General features: G+C 38.5%; 1 protein-coding gene across 1 annotated transcript; it reads right to left on the bottom strand.

The window, feature by feature from the left end:
- Window positions 1–316: 316 nt before the first annotated feature.
- Window positions 317–21532, bottom strand: LOC103022793 (protein-glutamine gamma-glutamyltransferase 2). The gene is made up of 14 exons (XM_049463233.1): window positions 21389–21532; window positions 17934–18110; window positions 16874–17049; window positions 15927–15981; window positions 14274–14392; window positions 13806–13934; window positions 11204–11381; window positions 9157–9283; window positions 8105–8208; window positions 5779–6018; window positions 4375–4623; window positions 3854–4014; window positions 1758–1894; window positions 317–922 (listed from the first exon to the last, which is right to left on the bottom strand). Exons 1-14 carry the CDS (start codon window positions 21399–21401, stop codon window positions 775–777), a joined length of 2013 nt encoding a protein of 670 aa, XP_049319190.1. The 5' UTR covers window positions 21402–21532; the 3' UTR covers window positions 317–774.
- Window positions 21533–21690: the final 158 nt, after the last annotated feature.

Genomic DNA, 21690 nt, shown 5'->3' with positions numbered 1-21690 from the left:
AGCCTAGCCTATCTGGCTACGTGCCTGTGTGATTACGTCATCACGCACAGACATAGCCCAGCTACGGAGGTTGATTGTGTTCAGCTCTGGGGCAAGCTTACACCAGTAAAAAATGTCTGTCCGTGTAAATAATACATATCGATATACCACAAAAATGATATCACCGTTATTGAAACACTTCTTATCGCGATAAATACCGATATCGAATTATTGTCCAGGCCTACCTGTAGCTTAACTGTACCTGTAGCTTTACTATACCTGTAAGAACTATTTAAACAGCAAATAAAATAATACAAAGAAAATACACCAAAAGATCTTCATGTGAAAATAGTTTTAGATTTTATTTTGACCAATTAGCACCTACTGAATTATATACTGTATTGATACAGTAATGCATATCATTAATTACAATTCCAAATGCACTGCCACCCTCCTATTAGTATAGAACAAAGCATTACTGATAGAGATAATCACAGCACAGGACCTGACACGTGCAATTCTTACTACAGCAATTTTAATAACATTACTATTCTACTTAATTACCCCAATTTTTTTTTCATTATTATTGATTGTAAATTAATATAATGGAACACACATTGAATGAATAAAAATAAGTGTTGCATTTTTCATTTTTTTAACATTTCAGATTAGATAGATCAGACAATGTAATATCAGGGTTCAGTACTCAGTAGTAGGGCTAGAAGGCTTTCACATAAATGTTTGTGTGATTTAAAGAAAATTTGAAGGCCTTAATGTTATTTTTAAAGTGTGGATCTACTTGCTGATTGACAGGTTCACATACGATTTAATGTGACCCAGCTTCGTACTGGAGAAAATCACCAGCAGCTTGCGTAGGCCACTCTGAGTGGGGGTGAAGTAAAACTTCGCGGTGGCTGTTTCTTTGGGACCCACATTCAGGATCCTGCATTTGGAGAAAAAACACATTTGATTAGACCGCCATCTTACAATGTTACTAAAACCTAACTTGTTTTTTCAAATATTGCCGTGGTTTTATGTTTTTTTTTTTGGATACAATCCGGGTTAGCACCCGAACATCCCTTTCAGACAGCTTCCTCTTGCGTCCACAGTTAATCCTGTTGGATGTGGTTCGTCCTTCTTGGTGGTATGCTGATATTACCCTGGATACCGTGGCTCTTGATACATCACAAAGACTTGCTGTCTTGGTCACAGGTGCACCAGCAAGACGTGCATCAACAATTGTTCCTCTTTTGAACTCTGGTATGTCACCCATAATGTTGTGTGCATTGCAATATTTTGAGCAAAACACCCCCTGTATGTGAATCTTTTTGGGATTACTTGGATTCCTGCATAAATTGGTCATTAAATGTGTTCACATTTAATGACCAATTTATGCAGAAATTCAAATAATTCCAAAGGGTTTACATACTTTTTTTTCTTACAACTGTATAAATCCATATTCTGCCATTTTCAGCTTCACTTCTCTTCTGGCTCTGTGTGTGTGAGGCTCGTAAGTGTGTGGAGTCACAATCTGCTTTTCCCTGATTGGCTGGACGCAGCGTGGCAGCCGAATTCATTTGAAAAAAAAATAGCTCTGCTGAGCTTTTTCACCGGAGGGCGAAGCTACGCGCAAAGCAACCCAGCATGTACTGTTATTTCCACTGAAATTAATATAATGCGCCGAGGCATATGTGCCTGTGGACACACACCATGAGGCCTGAGAGATACTGAATATATAAAATGCAAACACCCAAGTGTAAGCAACCGCTAACACTTACCTACGCGTTGGCTTTTCTCCGTGAGTCAGATTTGCTCCCTCTATACAAAACCAGCATTCCGGCAGGGTCTCCGGCAGCGGGTTCTCCACTGAGAGCTTCACCAAGCTCGCGTGTCCTACTCGCTGATTCCCAGTCACCTGCACATAAATATACAACGCTAATGCTAATGATATATTTGCATTGAATCATTCAATCTTTTTTAAATGTAGAAAACATTAGAATATATAGAGGATGTAGATTAAATACTCAACCAAACCAGATTACAGTTTTTTTTCCAATTGCTAAAACACAATTTTGTAAATTAGGCTGGTTTCATCAAAATAGCATTCTGCACAAGCTTTAGCTTTAGCCTGATAGCTTGTTAGCTCACTAGCCTGTTGTTATTTTGGCGTGGTTGCGGCCGACAGTTTCCACAACTAAGCATCGACTGTCAACATCTTTCTCGTCCAGCCAGACGCTACAATATATTTTTATTAAGGAAAATGACAAAAAAGTAACATACAGTGACTTGGAAAAGTAAATTTAATCTGATTACTGGATTGGAAATAGTAACGCTTTAGAATACTTGTTACTAAAAAGTAACGTAACTAAGTAATGCGTTACTGACATCACTGGTGAGCACACCCAGTGACACCCAACTGTTGTGTCATGTGTATACCCTCTATTAGTTAAGAGATATTAACTGAGCACTACCTGTGTCAGTAGACCCTCACATGCTACCCTTGTGTGTGTGTGTGTGTGTGTGTGTGTGTGTGTGTGTGTGTGTGTGTGAGTGTGGGTGTGTGTGTGTGTGTGTGTGAGTGTGTGTGTGTGTGTGTGAGAATTCACTCTTGGGGAGCAATGAAGACACTGCTATATTTGTGCTGTCAGTGACCTACTCAGCAACCCCAACGTGAGAAAGCACAGTTTCACACCCAGCACACACCCACTGCCTACACCTTCCACTGACTGAGAGCAGAGAGGCTTCTAAGATCACACTATTAATAGATGTACACTTAAGGACCCAAACAAACTAGATCTTAAATCATAATATTTATACCCTTCTTTTCTGTGATTAAAGTAATTAAAGAATGGGTGATATTTATGTTCGAAGGACATAGACAAAAAGGCACTGTCACCCAAAGGAACTCCAAATCCCAGAATTCCAAGAGGTGATTAGTGCTACTAGTGCGAGAGAGACAGAGCGAGTGAGAGACAGAGCGAGAGAGACATAGAGAGAGACAGAGACAGAGTGGGAGAGAGACAGAGCGAGAGAGACATAGAGAGAGAGACAGAGTGGGAGAGAGACATAGCAAGAGAAAGATAGAGTGAGAGAGGGAAACAGTCTGAGTGGGAGAGAGATGGCGAGATAGAGAGAGAGAGAGAGAGAGAGAGAGAGAGATGGATAGATGGAGAGACAAATTGAGTGAGAGATAGAGAGACAGAGAGAGAGAAAATGAATGAGCGAGAGAAAGCGCAAATGAGACAGAGGGAAACAGTATGAGTGGGAGAGAGACGGAGAAAGTGCAAGTGAGAGACAGAGAGACAGAGTGAGTGAGAGACAGAGCGAGAAAGACATAGAGAGAGACATAGAGAGAGAGAGACAGAAAGTGAGAGAGACATAGCAAGAGAAACATAGAATGAGAGAGAGGGAAACAGCATCTCTCTCCGTTGCTCAGTCTTCCTCTCACTTGCCCCATCTTTCTCTTGCTCAGTCTCTCTATGTCTCTCTCTCTCTATGTCTCTCTCTCTATGTCTCTTACTCGCTCAGTCTCCCTCTCATTTGCTTTCTCTTGCTCTGTCTCTCTCCTGCTCTGTCTCTCGCTCTATGTCTCTCTCGCTCTATGTCTCGCTCACTTGTCTCCCACTACGATTGGTACCTTTTTGGTAGCGAATTTCCATACCCAGCCATACTGCTTACATCAAGTCATTTTTAAGTTTCTTTTTCAAGTTTGATTGAGCCATGTCATGTGACATTTCCTTTGTTTCCCACCTTTTTCACTTCATGCATAAAGGGATATAATTGCACTTGCTGCCTGTCCTTGTCAGTGGTGCAGCAAAATCAGATTGAATGATTCTATACAGAATTACTGCCTTGAGTAGAAGCATAAGAGTACCTTAATGTTGATCTTGGGGTCTTTAAAGCTGACATAGTGCTTCTCTAACAGCCTGGCATCAGTGTCCATGTCCGTGAGCAGTGCCCAGACCTGTAGCTGGCTGCCAGTGGAGAGCAGTGGAGCGTATTTGAGGTAGCGATGTTTCAATGGGATCTTTAGCACTGACAAAGCACAAGACACAACCAACGTAAAGTCACTCTCAGCAGCAAAGAAAGTATTTAGAGAAACTTGCTCTTATAGCCTACAACACTGAGGCCAGGCAGCTAAACTACAGGATGTACTGCAAATGAATGAAACATAGAGAACGGTAGCTTAGAGGGAATGACTACACTCTGATGTTGAGCAAAGTGGGGGAAAGGCACAGTAAGTATAAACAAAAATGGGAAAGGCGTATTACATATATTAATGAATCGACTCGGATCACTGCAGTCAGTATAGTCGAATAAATTCGCCTTAACTCAAAATATTCCAAAACAATGGTCTTGACATAAAAAGTTAGATTTTACAGAACTTGTACTGACCTTTCCCAGGGCTGATTGAATGCTCTCCTGCGTAGACTTGGATGGTTTCATTGTCAGGTTTACCATTGTAAAACATGCCTCCAGAAGTGAACTGAAGCTTAATGCTCTTAACAGCACTGGTTTTGTTGGTGACAGTGACATTCAGCACAAAGTCTGAGCCTTTCATTATCTCTCCATGGTCTTCAAAGCACAGATCCAACTCCTGGCAGACCTGAGCATGCATGTAGGACTGTCTCTCTAGTGCCAAGCCTGAGTGTACAAAAATAAGAGATACACAGAAGGAAACTTATCAAACAAAGTATGAACTTCAAGTGTTCCTACTAACTGCCTAGGACTTGTTTCTGCTTCTCTTAACGAATTTCTGCAAACTCAGCATCGTTGTAGCTCAACACACTTGGAGGAGAACACTACCTGCCAGGTCTCTTAAGTCAGTTAAAAGCCTGTTTTGTTATGTACATTTACTACAGGTCATCTGTCAAATTTATGAATGGTTTGAACAGAATTAGAAATTTTAGCCTAAATGACTAAATGAGATGGGAGTGGCTACTCGATTTTTGCACTCCTGTCACCTCCAGAAAACTTGACAATAATCAATCTCTCTAAGTTCGCCTTCTTTTTTGAGGTTTGTACATTGTTTAACACTTGAAGTTTGCCACAGACTTAAAAAGACCCCGATTTTGTGGTATGTGCAATTCAACTAAACACCACCTTAAGAAAAACTTGAGAAAAATTGCAAAAAAACAAGTTTTCCACAGGATATAAAGGTAATTTGTGTTCATTTGCACACAACATATGTAACGTGAGGTTATTTTTATCTGGTCCAAATAGTGTTTACAAAGTTCTTCCAAAACCTATGTCTGGAGGCACCTAACAATTAATTTTACAGTTAAAAGGTAGTGTGCCAGAGCAGGAACACATTTAAAAGTATATGACAGAGGGTTAGAAATCATAAAGCTTAAAGATGGAAATTAAAGCTGTGATCCTCCATTTTTGTAGACATCTGGACCACCCGAATCCATGTCTAAGTTGAACCTTAGTTAATAGGCACCGAGTGGTCCAGCGGGCTGGACACTGCCACTATGATCGGGACATCGCTGGTCCAAATCCTGGTCATGCAGCTTGCCCTGAGAGAGAGCACAAAGGGCTTTGTTCTCTCTGGGTGGGTAGATGACACTCTTTCCCCTCATCACTCCAAAGGGTGATGTCAATCAGCACAAGGTGTCTGTGAGCTCAGGTATCGAAACCGAGTCGCTCCGCTTTCCTTCGAGCGAGCTGTGATGCTACATGGCAAAGCACATGTATTGGAGGAGGCATGAGGTATATACAGCTGGATGGGTGATAGAATTAATAAACAATTAATTGACTGAGCGGAGACAATAAGACCTGAGGCCTACAGCAGCTTACCTTCCTCGTATTTATACAGATGTGTGACGTCCTCTCGTGCGTCCTTGCCGATGCTCTTGGTGCTGATGTTCTGGCCTACCGTGATTTTATTCACCACATTCCTCTCAAGTCCATCATACAGTTTAAATGTTGTGATGATGTCAGCATTGACCTCTGCGTACACGAATGCTGCATCATACTGACAGGTGAGGTCACCTATTTTAATGGCTTTTACCGGCACAGGACCACAACACATCACACCTGTTCATGAGCCAGAAAAAAAACAGAAGAAGAAGAAGAAGAAGAAGAAGAAGAAGAAGAAGAAAAAAAAGAAGAAATTACTGTATAACGCATTCTTAGACATCTACTGATTGGACATTACCAATCTGAACATCTACTGTTTGGACATTACCTAGTTGGACATATAGTATTTGGACATAACATAGTTAAACATCTACTGTTTGGACATTGACTATTTAAACATCAGCTGTTTGGACATTGACTAGTTGAACATCACTGTTTGGACATTGACTAGTCAAACATCTACTGTTTGGACATTACCTAGTTAAATATCTACTGATCGGACATTACCAAGTTGAGTATCTACTGATCGGACATTACCTAGTTGAGTATCTACTGATCAGACATTACCTAGTTGAGTATCTACTGATCAGACATTACCTAGTTGAACATCTACTATTTGACCATTACCTAGTTGAACATCTACTGATCAGACATTACCTAGTTGAACATCTACTATTTGACCATTACCTAGTTGAATATCTACTGATCGGACATTACCAAGTTGAAGATCTACTATTTGACCATTACCTAGTTGAATATCTACTGATCAGACATTACCTAGTTGAACATCTACTATTTGACCATTACCTAGTTGAATATCTACTGATCGGACATTATCAAGTTGAATATCTACTGATCGGACATTACCAAGTTGAATATCTGCTGATCAGACATTACCTAGTTGAACATCTACTATTTGACCATTACCTAGTTGAACATCTACTGATCGGACATTACCTAGTTGAATATCTACTGATCGGACATTACCAAGTTGAATATCTACTGATCGGACATTACCAAGTTGAATATCTACTGATCGGACATTACCAAGTTGAATATCTACTGATCGGACATTACCAAGTTGAACATCTACTATTTGACCATTACCTAGTTGAACATCTACAGATCGGACATTACCTAGTTGAATATCTACTGATCAGACATTACCTAGTTGAACATCTACTATTTGACCATTACCTAGTTGAACATCTACAGATCGGACATTACCTAGTTGAATATCTACTGATCGGACATTACCAAGTTGAATATCTACTGATCGGACATTACCTAGTTAAATATCTACTGATCGGACATTACCAAGTTGAGTATCTACTGATCAGACATTACCTAGTTGAAGATCTACTATTTGACCATTACCTAGTTGAATATCTACTGATCGGACATTACCAAGTTGAGTATCTACTGATCAGACATTATCTAGTTGAACATCTACTATTTGACCATTACCTAGTTGAATATCTACTGATCGGACATTACCAAGTTGAATATCTACTGATCAGACATTACCTAGTTGAACATCTACTATTTGACCATTACCTAGTTGAACATCTACTGATCGGACATTACCTAGTTGAATATCTACTGCTCGGACATTACCAAGTTGAATATCTACTGATCGGACATTACCAAGTTGAATATCTACTGATCGGACATTACCAAGTTGAACATCTACTATTTGACCATTACCTAGTTGAACATCTACTGATCGGACATTACCTAGTTGAATATCTACTGATCGGACATTACCAAGTTGAATATCTACTGATCAGACATTACCAAGTTGAATATCTACTGATTGGACATTACCAAGTTGTGTATCTATTGATCAGACATTACCTAGTTGAAAATCTACCATTTGGACATTACCTTGCTAATTATCTACTGACTGGACATAACCTAGTTGGACATATACTATTGGGACAATACCTGGTTGAACATCTACTGTTTGGACATTACCAAGCTGAATATCTATTACTATTTGAACATCTATGGCTTATACATAACCTAGCAAAATATCTAGTGATCAGACACTTACCTAGTTGAACATTGTCTGATTGGACATTCATTACCTACAGTAGTTTGCATCTCCTGTTTGAACATTCATTCCATAATTGAACATCTACTGTTTGGACATTCATTACATAACTGAACATCTACTGTTTGGATATTACCTACCTAAATATCTACTGATTGGACATTACCTAGTTAAACATCTTTTAATCTTTATTTAGTTAGACAATACCTTCACTTGGTTCTTGAGGGGTTGGGTCACTGACTTGCCAGCCGTCATAACCAGGTTTGAGATCAGGGCGCTTCATCCAGCTCTCCAACCAACAGTGGAAATTCCTGTTGGGATATTTAGTTTGGAATAAATGTTACACCCTGTAAGTCAGGTCTTGTTTATTTGTTAATGATATGGAATCCAAAAAATAAAAAATAAAATAAAAAAGGCCTGTATGACTACAATAAATAACTGGCAACAGTATTAGGCTATATTGTCACAGTAGTGCGCTGTAAAGAATTTCACTGCAGATTAACAGTAAAGTATAGTATACTGTAATTAACTTTTCTGGAATGGTAACTTGTTCTATAACACTGTGGCCATACATTATAAGGCACACTATTAATGAACGTCTATTTTCTGGTCTATTTTCATACATAAGGCACACTGGATTATAAGGCACATTTTAAGAGACACTATAAGGACCTTCTAAGTCAGTGGACCTTGCTACTGGGTGGTGATAACTAACTAAGTTATGTAAAGTTAAGTAAACAATACTGTAATTCTCAAAAATCAAACGAGCTCTAGATGTTAATCTACACAGATTTCTCTATTGGAAACTGTTTATTTGGGTAAATAAAGCGCTACCATTTATTTACAGTAAGCTTTACCGAATTTCATTATGTTAGCGGCTAACTGCTCCAGCAGTGCTACCAGGGGTTAGAAGCAGGCTACAGGCTGGGGAAACAGCGAGTGCGGTTAGCAGGTAATGCTAATGCTACTCCAGCAGTGCTAGCCGGGGTTAGAAGCAGGCTACAGGCCAATAATACTCACCTCTGAACGGGGAAATAGCGGTTAGCAGCTAATGCTAATGCTACTCCAGCCCCAGTGCAAGAGAACTAAGCTGAAACTCCTGAATAGCACTGCAATTTAGCTTTACTGCTCCTTACAACCTGACTGCTAATATTCATACATAAGACGCACTGGATTAAATTATAGTTACAGAGAATTTAAATTTGCAAAAGCAAACAAATTGAAAAACAGCAACCATGATAAAGAGTGCACTGGCTTACCACACAATTTCTTTCACCATCCTTCCATCCTCTCTAACATAAGTTTCGATCTTCAAGTCACCGTTGGTGTCGTGAGCTGATTCAAAATTAGTGATCAGCCGACAAGGAATTCCGAGAGCTCTGGCAACTAGTGGAAGAAAATGTGTGGACATATTTTAAGTCACACCTGAAACACAATGTTTCTTTGTGTAACATCATGGGAAAGTCTAAAGAACTCAGCCAAAATATCAGGAAGAGAATTGTGGGCTTGCACAAGTGTGGTACATCCTTGGGTAAAATTTTCAGATGCCTCGTTCATCTGTACAAACAATTATACGCAAGTACAAACAAGCTGGGAATGTGCAGCCATCATACCGCTTATAACTCTTATCATTTTACTTTACTTTCACTGCTATTATTATTTTCTAGTTTAGCTACTAAGCTCTTAACTATTTACGCTGCAAAGTATGTTGCTTAGTGTGCTAGCCACTGTGTAAATAAATATATTTAGCTATATTACAGTTACTATATGCCAGACTTACTAAATCCTAACCTTAACCCAGTTTACTTATATAAGTAATTTGAAATTTGAAATAAAAAAACGTTACATTTTGAAAAAATGTTATGATGAAAGACTTGGCCCTATCGTACACCCCGCGCAAGGCGTGTAGCGTGGCGCGTTGCCATCGTACACCCTGTCAACAGTCTATTTTTACGCCTATTTGCGCACGCGTCCTTAAAATAGCAATGGAATTTTGGAATATATTAACGCCGATGGGTGTGGTGGTCTGGAAATGATGTGTGTTCAGGTAAATGGCGTGTTTCTATCTTGACGGCGGAAAAAAACATTGTGCAATTGATCCCCAGAAAGGACGTCTAAATTTAACAGTCACTGGAGCACCCAGAACTGAATCACATCGCCCTGCGCTCCAAAATACCCCGGAGCTTGCAGCGTGCCCGGCATTGTGCGCAGAATAACCTCTGGCTTCTAAAAAAAACATTTTAATAAATAAGGTCGAACAAGTAAAATTAGTAGTAGTAGTAAAATTCATGTTATTAAATTCACTAAAGCCAACAAATGTACTGTTAATTAATCAAGAGAAATCAAGAGTTTTTAATGAGTTTATTTTTTTAATTATTTATTTTTTATTCATTTTTATTATTATTTTTTAAATTAATCAAATGATTATATATATGTATTTTCCCATGATTTCCATGTTCTTAGTTTATTTATATAAATTTGATCATTTCTTATAATTCTTATTATTTTACTTTAAGTTCACTGCTATTATTATTTTCTTCATAAGATATAAATTCTTTACTTTTTATGTAAATTTTTAGGATTTTTTTAACATGTTCTATTTTTCCTTTTTTACGTATATATTTTATTTGTCTATAGTAAATGTCAGTTTTTATTTATTTATTTATTTATTTATTTATATTTTTAATTCCTTTTAAACTGTAAATGCTCAGTGGCATTGTAAATGAAGGTCCCTATCCAGTGTAAATAATCGAGTGCTTGATTAATATTCAATGTTGCAAACCCAGTTTTTACATAAACAATAAACAGAATAAAGAATAAAATAACTTTACCCCTCCCTAAGCTGCTGGTTTATCTTCGCGCTCTTAAAATAGGAATGAACTGAAGTCAGCGTGCTCCTGTGTCTTAAAAGTAATGACTTCAGACACACTGATTGGTTTATTTCACGTTATGCCAAAACACACCCATGAATAATTATAATATATAATATTATATATAATAAGTGCCCTCAAGATACCAAAGAGACAGGACACGCCCCTAAATGCAGCTGCGCAAAGCGCAATTACCTAGTGCGCTATAGATCGTTAAAATAGGGCCTCAAGAATTTCCTCTGTTACACTGGATACATTCATAGTCTGGATGAATTCAGGATTAATTTACAATGTACAAAAAAAATTTAAACAAATAAAAACATTGAATGTGAAGATAAGTCTAGACTTTTGACAGGTACTGTACTGTGTGTACTGACAACCCCTAATTGGATATTACCAGAATAGAGCCTTACTTTACATTATTGAAACTGGTTACCTGTGCAGCCCACTCCTGCAAACACCCAACACTGGCCATAGCGCACAGATTTACAGTTGCTGTCGTGCCACTGGCGCAGGATCTCCACACTGCCTGTCCACTTCGAGGGGTCCACTCCACCATCATAGTTTCCAGACCATCTCCCGCTAAGCACTCCACTGTCATCATTTGTATTAACCTGACAAGTAAACACGATTCAGTCCAGTCACAAGTGATTAATCAACCAAAAAAAATAAGTCCTTATCAGTGCATACAGTCTACACTGTAACCAATTGCTGTTTTTTTTTTTTTACAGTAAAATCATACCATAAATAACTATTTAATATTGTTTAATTTGCTCTAATAGTACTTACATTGGACACTAAAACACCACATGTTTACTATGTTGCACAAAAATGACATCGTCCTATTTGCCCCTGACAATCTTTATTTGCATAATGTTTGGTTATAAACACTCCGCAAGGTAAAATAGTTCCATTGCTGCTCTGTTTGTAGCGGCGCTGTTTGGCTTGTAAACGCTGTATCATTGCTAGGTTACCTGTATGTGGTAATACATGGAAAGCTCTGGTTACAGTGCATTACCGGCACTCATAGAACATCTCTCAGCCAATCACATTGCAGGGTTGGAACTAACTGTGGTATAATAATGTATTAATAATGTTTTATCAATACTTAGTTTATGTTTGCAACTGAAGACCCTAAACATTGAAATTTCATATGGTTACAGTACAGAACAATTAGCTGCTAACTGCAGCGGTAGTGGATGTAAATGCCGCCCGCTATCCCTAGACTGAGAAACCCTGAGTGTTCCGGTAACCCAGGATGCTATCAGCTAGCGATTCGTCCCACACAGCTTGTTTAACACAGAAAACTACAGTCCGATATACCCGCCTCTAGGGTTGCCAACTTTTCGAAAACGAAATAGGGGCCGAGGGGGGGCTATGATTCTATATATATATATATATATATATATATATATAAGTCTATGAATTATATAATATAACTCCTAAGTAATATATGTTTGTTGAAAAAAATGTGTTTTGGCAGACACTTTTAGTAACAGATTAATTCGAACTGCATGTATAATACACAGTACTGTGCAAACGTTTTAGGCACCAAAGTAAATTACACTAATCCATTTATCTCAGCAATATGAGTGTGGAAAAAAGCACCACATACACATATGATTTGAACAGATGCAAATAAACATAAATACTAAGTATGTTATATTCTGTGAGCCGAGCAGAAGAGTAAAGTGTAGTTCCAGATTTCTCCTGGATGCTCCTCAGCCAGCATGTGCATATTATATCCAGTTCCGTGAGCAGCTCACCTCATTTACCAAATTTACCAGTAATTTACCAAACCAAGTGTTGATTGATATGATGAGAACTAGAAATAACTCTATTAATCTCAGATGAGGAGAGATTAGGAGATGTTTTAAGGAAAACATGGCTGTAAAAGCTCTGCTTTTTGTAAAATTGCCGTTTACTGAGCTAATAAACACTTACTTCACAGATAAGAAGCTTTTTCTTTACTGAAATTCCCACAGGTGACTAAAACTTTTGCATAGTACTGTATGTTGCGTTCAGAAATATGTTGTTCATAACAGAAATATTTTTGGCATAATAATATAATTAGCATAATATATGCTTTAAAATGAGCTTCGTTATTAATGTGAATTTAATACCAGATCAGCTTCTGGAGACGCCTGTCGCACAGGGAACCTGTACACTGCTCCCTCTCCCTGTTTTCTCCTCCTCAGCCTCTGGTTTCTCTGCCGCCGCGTGCTGTTAAACGTCGTACGTTAGCAGGGGACTCTCCGTTCTAAATCACATCCTATCACAGGAATAGTGCACTATATTGTGTGTTAACCAGTGGTAAATAGTGCACTGTTTCTGTGATAGGGAGGGAGTGATTTTGAACGCAGATACAGACACCGCGCTGCCCCCCTCTGCTTGGAGTCTGCGCTTCTGATTGGCTGTGGGTCTCCGTGTCTGGACCAATGAGAGTCACAGACTCTGTTTAGAAGGAGTGGCTGTTCTCCAGCGGGGGAGGGGCAGCGCTGCAGCATGTCTCTGAAACAAATCACCCGCCTTAATAACTAACCTTAAAAATACGGGGCAAATCGCGTCCCGGAACAATTCAATACGGAATGCATACTTTACTGCCCAAATATGGGACGATTCCGTATTTTACGGGACGGTTGGCAACGCTACTCGCCTCTGAGCGGTGAAAGAGCTAGTGCTGTAGTTAGCGTCTAATGCTAATGCTTCTGCACCCAGCCTTAGTGCTGGAGAAACTTCACTGAAAACTTACCCTTATATCACTGTACTTCAGCGGAGTGGCTTTACTACGCCTTAATACCTGACTGATAAAATTCATACACGAGGCGCACTGTCGATTTTTGGGAAAATTAAAGGGTTTTAAGTGCACCTTATAGTATATACTTATAGTAAATACGCTATACAGTAATACGCTGTAATCTTTCTCCACATTTAATTGATGTCCTTTTTCAATCCTTCATTGGCAACTTCCTAAAGACCAGCATTATAGCTGTTCATTTTGTTTAGAAACAATAATATTGAGCAGTGACTGCACTCACCATGGCACTCAGCACCCTGGTCACATAGATGGGGTCATTCCTCTTACTGCAGTCCTTGTCTGCATTCTTTTTATGCTGGAGGCTTTCATTCAGAATCTTTAAGGAGGCCTTTAGAACCCCAGATTCAAACTGCAAACAACAAAGAAATTGATATTTCATAAAAAGTGACACTGAGGTGTTTAAAAACTCCAGCAGCACTGCTGTATCTGATTTACCCGTACCAGCACAACACACTCTACTAACGCAACCACCATGACAGTGTCACTGCCGTGCTGGGAATGATCCACTAGGGTAAAAAAGCATTGAGTGGAACCGCGTTCTCTGGAATGATGGTGTTCGGGGAAGAGGTGGGGTAGTGATCATGCAACTTTCAGCACCATTTGTCACCAAATACTGTACATTAAAAACAATCAAATCCTCCTCATGAATGAGCAGGTGACCCAGTACATTTATTAATATATAACATACCTGTCCAAAATTCCATGCCCAGTGCGTGATGTTCTTGGCATCTCCGCCGTAGATAATTCCGTCTTGAGACAAAACATATTCCTCTCTCTCCTCCTTCTTCTCCATGTACACAGTATCATCTGCCACACACAGTATTGATATGCAGAGGTGTGTATAAGTGTTTGCCCAATCTGAATCTTAAATTTGTGCACACCGAGTAACATCACATCTTAAAACCAAAAAATAATAAGGCACAAACAGAAGTAAACCTGGTTTTAATAGTCACTGGCAGACTCAGGGGGTGGCAGGGGAGGCAACTGCCATCCATGTGCTCCCATGGTTAATAAGGCATTGCTACAGTCCCCTCTAACATTAATGCTTGTTTGGCAGCACCTTTTATGTGGAAGAAGTGTTGAAGTGCCAGCTATTGTGACAATTCTTGCAATAAATGATGATGATGACGCCCTTCAAGAAAAATCTGCACATTTTGGTAAAGTGTCTAAATAAGTGCCCATGTATGTGTAAGTGAAAGATTTCATGTAATTATAGGACAAGTTCTTGTAAAATGACTGATTACTCCATTTTATAAGGAGTGTATGAAACTTTTTCAAGAATTAAAATATGTAAAAAGTGAAATATTTCATGTAATTATAGGGCAGTTTCTTGTAAAATTAATAAGTATTCTGTTTTATAAGGAGCGTATGACGCTTTTTAAAGAATTAAAATATGTTAAAAGTGAAAGATTTCATGTAATTATAGGACAAGTTCTTGTAAAGTGACTGATTACTCCATTTTATAAGGAGTGTATGAAACTTTTTCAAGAATTAAAATATGTAAAAAGTGAAATATTTCATGTAATTATAGGGCAGTTTCTTGTAAAATTAATAAGTATTCTGTTTTATAAGGAGCATATGACGCTTTTTTAAGAATTAAAACATGTTAACAGTAAAAGATTTCATGTAATTATAGGATAGGTTCTTGTAAAATGACAGTAATAGTTGTAAATCATAGTAAATACAATAACAATAAATACAATTTTTTACGGCTTATATCTGTTTTAAATGTGACAGTATTTTTCTGTTTTTTTTACAGACATTTTCTGGTGATCTCTGGTGATTTACACCTTTTATTAACAGTGTAGGTGTGGGTTGGTCCAGCAGTATGTGCCACTTTTAATTTTTCGCCACCACTGCTCTGGCAAAACCAGAATTGTAAACAATAAACTGACCAAATGGAAGAAAAGTAGAATAGATAAGGATCTTAAACCAGAGAGAAACAGGAAAAAACGATTGCTATGCAACGAGGGGTTGGCAATACTTCGCAAAGCACTAGTGCAAGCAGATATGTAAACACATATTTATTGACATAAGGTAAATGAATGAGTCTGAAAGTCCTCCTTTGGTCGATGCAAACTTTGGTCTTTTGGCTTGGACTAACATTAAAAGTTAGAAACTCCCAACCAAACAAGGTCTTCATGAAAGCACCCTTACAAAGAGTGCGGTAATTATTCATTATTGGGTAATAGCGGACACATGACAGAAGATTCAGAAGATGGTGGATTATGGGAAATGTAGTCAGTAGAGGCAAAAGAGAGGGTAGAGACTGTATAAAAAAAAGCATACTCAGATAGGTGTATCAGATATCAGAGAAATTTGGGTCATACTTATGACCTACCTGGACACCAGGGGTTGAACAGCAGAACAAATTTACCCAAATCAGCCTCCTGTTTCTGTAGAGGGAAAGCAGAAAAGAGTGTTGGGGGGGGGGGGGGTGCTTAATAAAATGCAGCTTGTGTCTAGTCAGTTAGCTTAACTTTGGATAGATAGATAGATAGATAGATAGATAGACAGACAGACAGACAGACAGACAGACAGACAGACAGATAGATAGATAGATAGATAGATAGATAGATAGATAGATAGTCAAGGTTTGAGAAAGAAAATATATAAATGTTATGTTTAACTTGCCCTGATGTGCCTGATCAGCTAATAACTATTTCATTTTTAAATTGTGTTTATTAATTTAGGATTGCAGGACTTGTAAGCTTTAATCAATGAAAATCAATTTAGCTAACAAGTTTGCTAGAATGTAAAATTGCCGGATGTAGAGGATAGCTAGAATTTAATACAACACTGGGTAATGTTGGTAGTTTAAAGCAGTTTCTTAACCCTGGTTTCTGCCCTAAAATTGTGTTTTTTCCACCAGATCCAACTGAACAACTAATTAACAGTCTTTTACCTCTTAAGTTTACCTCTTAAAATCTCTTAGCCCCCCTATGAATCATAAATCAATCATTATGTATATCCAGCAGTGTATTAGACACATCATACCACCACTTACTTTATTAAGTGCATTTAAAGCAGAGAAAACTCTAGAAAATTCATTATAGAGGCAATATCAGTAGATATTCAGGAACAGGGTTAAGAAACACTAATCTAACCTGACTTCTGTTTATTTGTAGTTCACAGTAACACCACAAATCAACCGGTTATATTGTAAGGTATATTTCTGTATGGTGTTTTTAAATGTGTGCTTGATGTGCCCCCTTTTGACTTTGAGCATCTGCCCCTCCTCCTGTAGAGGAATCTTTAATATATATATTTGATATATCTTGACCGTACCGAGGGATCAGAAAGGACAAGGCTGTATTTCCCAATGGGAGCACTGGGAGAGGGACAGACTTTCAGTGAGATGGTGTTTCCCTTCAGAGACGCTGCAGCGCTCCATCCAGAATCCTCCTTCTCTCCATTTAGTTCCATGGAGATTTTGGTTCCAGAGGATGCGGCTGGAGAGGGTCCTTTTAAAACAGTTAAACACAGAATGAGTTAACGACAAGACATGTTCAGTTTATTATAGGAAATGCTAGGCTAACATCGCTAAGAAACTGTACTGAACTAGTGTCTACAGCACTGCCACTATGAGATCACTGGGAGATCACTGGTTCAAATCCAGTTCATGCAGCTTGCCAAAATCGTTTAGCATAAATGGTAGAATGCAAACATCTACATCTGGCTGGAATTGTCAGTGTGAATTAACAAGCTACTCTGGCAGAAAAATTGCATCCATATCCAGAATGCTGAAGACCCAAAACGCACATCAACGGAGCCCCTGAAAATATATGGTGTATTTTTTTTTTTACGTAAAAAGTGGTGAGCACCACATACTATGTGGTGAGCACCAGATAGTAAGTGGTGAGCACCACATACTAAACGGTGAGCGCTAGATAATGGTAGCTAGCAAGCTATAATTTAAACTGACAGATGTTCCACAGTGGAAAAAAAAGTTGTTGCCTAGCTAGTTAGCGAGGTTAGCTTATGTTAACTACTTTATTTTAGTGGGGAATGTTTTAGCTAGGTTAGCTAAAGGTAGCTATAAGCCCAGAGCTAACGATACCCAGCTAACTTTTATTAGACGTGCACAATGCAGGAGGTATCATTTTGTAAAAAAAAAAAAAAAAAACACTTTTGGGCACACACACACACACACACACAGAGTGGCTACTTTCACTCAGGCCTACCATATATATTGTACAGAGAGCAATGCACACCTTCCAGGCTAAGCTAACTTTGCTAGCATTAGGTTAGCTAGCTAGATCTTTTCAAAAGCTGCCTACATTAAATTACAAATGGCAGCTAAATAAATATGAAGTTAGAGTGAATAGTCTGTTGATTGGTTCTGCACCTGTCTGAGCACTCAGTTTGCTCTTGTTGAGCTTTTGCTGGAGGTTTGTGGTAGACGTCAGGTCCAGAGTGATGATGAAGGGCTGCCCACGCCTCACAATCAGACCGTCCTCACGAAACACTTCAGTGTGGTGATCCATGTTATTCTTCTCCCACTGGAGGTCCACAACAAGTGAAGCTGGAAATCAAAATAGACTGCTGTAGAAATGTAGAAGCACCAGTAAATATTACATTCAATGTAAAAAAATATGTTGCACTCCAACAGAAATTAAACATGGTTGGTAGTCGCTAGTTGCTAGACTGGAGTTGAGTGATGCAGAATGTGGATAAGGTGCACTTTAGTCTTGTCTAAGGCAACCATGGAATCCGTGTGTGGAGGCACATCCAAAAAACCTGGTGTTATGATGTGGGGTGCAGTTTTGTACAATGACAGATCACCTTCGATCTTCATTACAGGCAGACTTTCAGAGCCCAAAGTTACATTCATAAGGTCCTGTTACCAGTAGGCCTACCTTATTACATGCGCTATCAACACTCCCCCCATTACCGTAAAATCTACAGGAACCTCTACAGTAATATCCTGAGGTGTTGGCATGACATGTTTCGTTACACCATGGCCTGTTTAATCATTTATTTTTCCTGTGAACCTTTATCTTTTGTCTGATATAAATTGATATACCCTCTAGGTGGAACTGTTTCTTTAACGATATATACAGTTGCAAGAAAAAGTATGTGAACCCTTTACTTGGATTACTTGGATTTCTGCACAAATTGGTCATTAAATGTGTTGTGATCTTCATCTAAGGCACAACAATAGACAAACACAGTCTGCTTAAACTAATACCACACGAAAAATTATATGTTTGCATGGATTTATTGAACACAACATGTTAACATTCACAGTGAGGGGGGGGGGGGGGGGGTTGGTATGTGAACCGCTAGGCTAAGGACTTTTCTAAGAGCTAAATGGAGACAGTTTTGAGTTTGCTGAAGCATTGCTTGATGTGAATCATGCCTCGCACAAAAGAGCTCTCAGAAGACCTACGTTCAAGAACTGTTGACTTGCCTGAAGCTGGTAAAGGGTTCCAAAAGTATCTCTAAAAGCCTTGATGTTCATGTGTCTACAGTGAGACAGACGGTCTACAAATGGAGAAAGTTCAGCACTGTTGCTACTCTCTCTAAGTGTTGTCGTCCTATAAAAGTGACTGCAAGAGCACAGCGCAGAATGATCAATGAGGTGAGGAAGAATCCTAGTGTGTCAGCTAAAGACTTACAGAAATCTCTGGCACATGTTAACATTTTTGTTGACAAATCTATAATAATGAAAAAAAAACATTAAACAAGAATGGAGTTCATGAGAAGACACCACAGAAGAATCCACTGCTGTCCCAAAAAATAAATGCTGCACATTTGAAGTTTGCATTTGAAGAGCACCTGGATGTTCCACAGCAGAACTGGCTAAATATACTGTAGACAGATGAAACCAAAATTAAGTTGTTTGGAAGGAACACACAAAGCTATGTGTGGAGAAAAAAGGCACAGCACACCATCATCAAAACCTCATCCCAACTGTGAAACATGGTGGAGGGGGCATTATGGTTTGGGGTTGCTTTGCTGCCTCTGGGCTTGGCGGATTGCTGTCATCAATGGAAAAATGAATTCCTAAGTTAACCAAGACATTTTGCAGGAAAACTTAAGACCATCTGTCAGCCAACTGAAGCTCAACAGAGGATGGATGATGCAACAGGACAACGACCCAAAACATAGAATTAAATCAACAACCGAATGGCTTCAACAGAAGAAAATACGCCTTCTGGAGAGTCCTGACCTAAACCTAATTGAGATGCTGTGGCCTCAAGACCTCAAAAAAGCGATTCACACCAGATATCCCAAGAATATTGCTGAACTGAAGCAGTTTTGTGAAGAGGAATGATCCAAAATTCCTCCTGACTGTTTTGCAACTACAGAAATACGTTTGGTTGAGGTTTTTGCTGCCAAAGGAGGATCAACCAGTTATTAAATCCAAAGGTTCACATATTTTTTCTACCTCACTGTAAATATTAATGTGTTGTGTTCAATAAAACCATGCAAACATACAATTTATGTATGAAATTAGTGTAAGCAGATTGTGTTTGTCTATTGTTGTGACTTAGATGAAGATCAGAACACATTTAATGACCAATTTATGCAGAAATCCAAGTAATCCCAAAGGCTTCACATACTTTTTTTTTGCAACTGTATATTGTGACAGTACCCTTAGGGATAGGGGTGTGGCTAACGTGACACAGAGAGCACATGTGCAGGCCCGTGCAGTGATTGGAAGAAGGTGATGTGGTCAGATGAGACAAAAATTTAGCTCTTTGGTATTAACTTAACTCTCCATGTTTGGAGGAAGAGAAATGCTGACTATGACGCAAATAACACCATCCCCATTGTCAAGCATGGAGGTGGGAACATTATGTTTTGAGGGTGTTTTTCTGCTAAGGGCACAGGACAACTTTACTACATCAATGGGAGAATGAATGGAGCCATGTACTGTAAAATCCTGAATGACAACCTCCTTCCCTCCTCCAGGATATTGGAAATGGGTTGTGGTTGTGTCTTCCAGCAGGACAATGACCCAAAACATACAGCCAAGGCAACAAATAAGTGGCTCAAAAAGAAGCACATTAAGATCATAGAGTGGTCTAGCTAGTCTTCAGACCTTAATCCCATAGAAAACTTATGGAGGGAGCTAAAGCTACGAGTTACCACGTGACAGCTTTAAAATCTTAATTATTTAGAGATGATCTGCAAAGTGGGGTGGACCCAAATTTCTTCTAATATGTGGAAATGACCATTAATATATATTAAGAATAAAGGTGAAGCATCGAATCCCAAGAATATGAGACCAACTGTTAAGCATGGTGGTGGTAATGCCATTATTTAAGGCTGTTTTACTGGCAGTGAAACTAGTGCATTGTCCAAAGTTGATGGAAAAAATACAAATTGGGACAAGCTCAGATTTGTTTTCCGCATAACCTCAAAGCATTAGTAATACTTTAATTCTAAGTTGTTCTTTGTAAATTCTTTATTTCTTCTTATTATACACATTAATGAAATATCAGTGTGCTAGCAGTACAGAAGCATTTAAATACATTTAGGTAAATATAATTAAGATGTACTGTTGACCCATGCCTTGCATTTATTTAATGTAATATTGTAATGTTATATGAAAAAACATAAACAAAAAACATAACACAACACAGCCTATTATAAAACCTAATACATAAAAAACATAGAATATTCCAATTCCAGTGTCTTAAAATCCTTGATCATTAAAATCTGAATTAAATTTGAATTATATCAGTGACATATCAGTCTTAAAATGACAATAACATCATTAATACCTATTTTTCTGGAACAAAAAACATAAAAAATTGACAGGCCTAGTGCATAAGAAGAAGTAAAAATTACCATGATTGCCCATTCTGTCTCAGATGATAGGATCCTGTTACACGTCAAGTTCAAAAACAGTCCGTCCTGCAAGCTTTTCGATTACACGCTAACACTAATCTCTCTCACTGCTGCAGATAAAAACACTGACTTCCCTTCTTGTAGTTTTGCAGCTGCTGTGACTTCATGCTTTTGTCAGCAGGGAAGGTGTTATTTTGTGATGGGTGGGACAAGACTCCTCATTCATTTTCACAGTTGCATTTTTTATTTTCACCTTTACATTGCTATATTCTTACTATTATTAGGTTTGAAAATTTTTAAAT

The sequence above is a fragment of the Astyanax mexicanus genome, chromosome 13 (assembly GCF_023375975.1).
Source record: "Astyanax mexicanus isolate ESR-SI-001 chromosome 13, AstMex3_surface, whole genome shotgun sequence".
NCBI lineage: Eukaryota > Metazoa > Chordata > Actinopteri > Characiformes > Acestrorhamphidae > Astyanax > Astyanax mexicanus.
Note: the sequence above shows the minus strand (reverse complement) of the source record. Positions and strands in the feature narration are given on the sequence as shown.

Coding starts and splice junctions, on each gene's coding strand:
- LOC103022793 (XM_049463233.1), bottom strand. Junction 17,050..17,933: donor CAAACTGAGTGCTCAGACAG/GTGCAGAACCAA, acceptor CTGTTTTAAAAG/GACCCTCTCCAGCCGCATCC. Junction 923..1,757: donor GGAGAAAAGCCAACGCGTAG/GTAAGTGTTAGC, acceptor CTCCAAATGCAG/GATCCTGAATGTGGGTCCCA.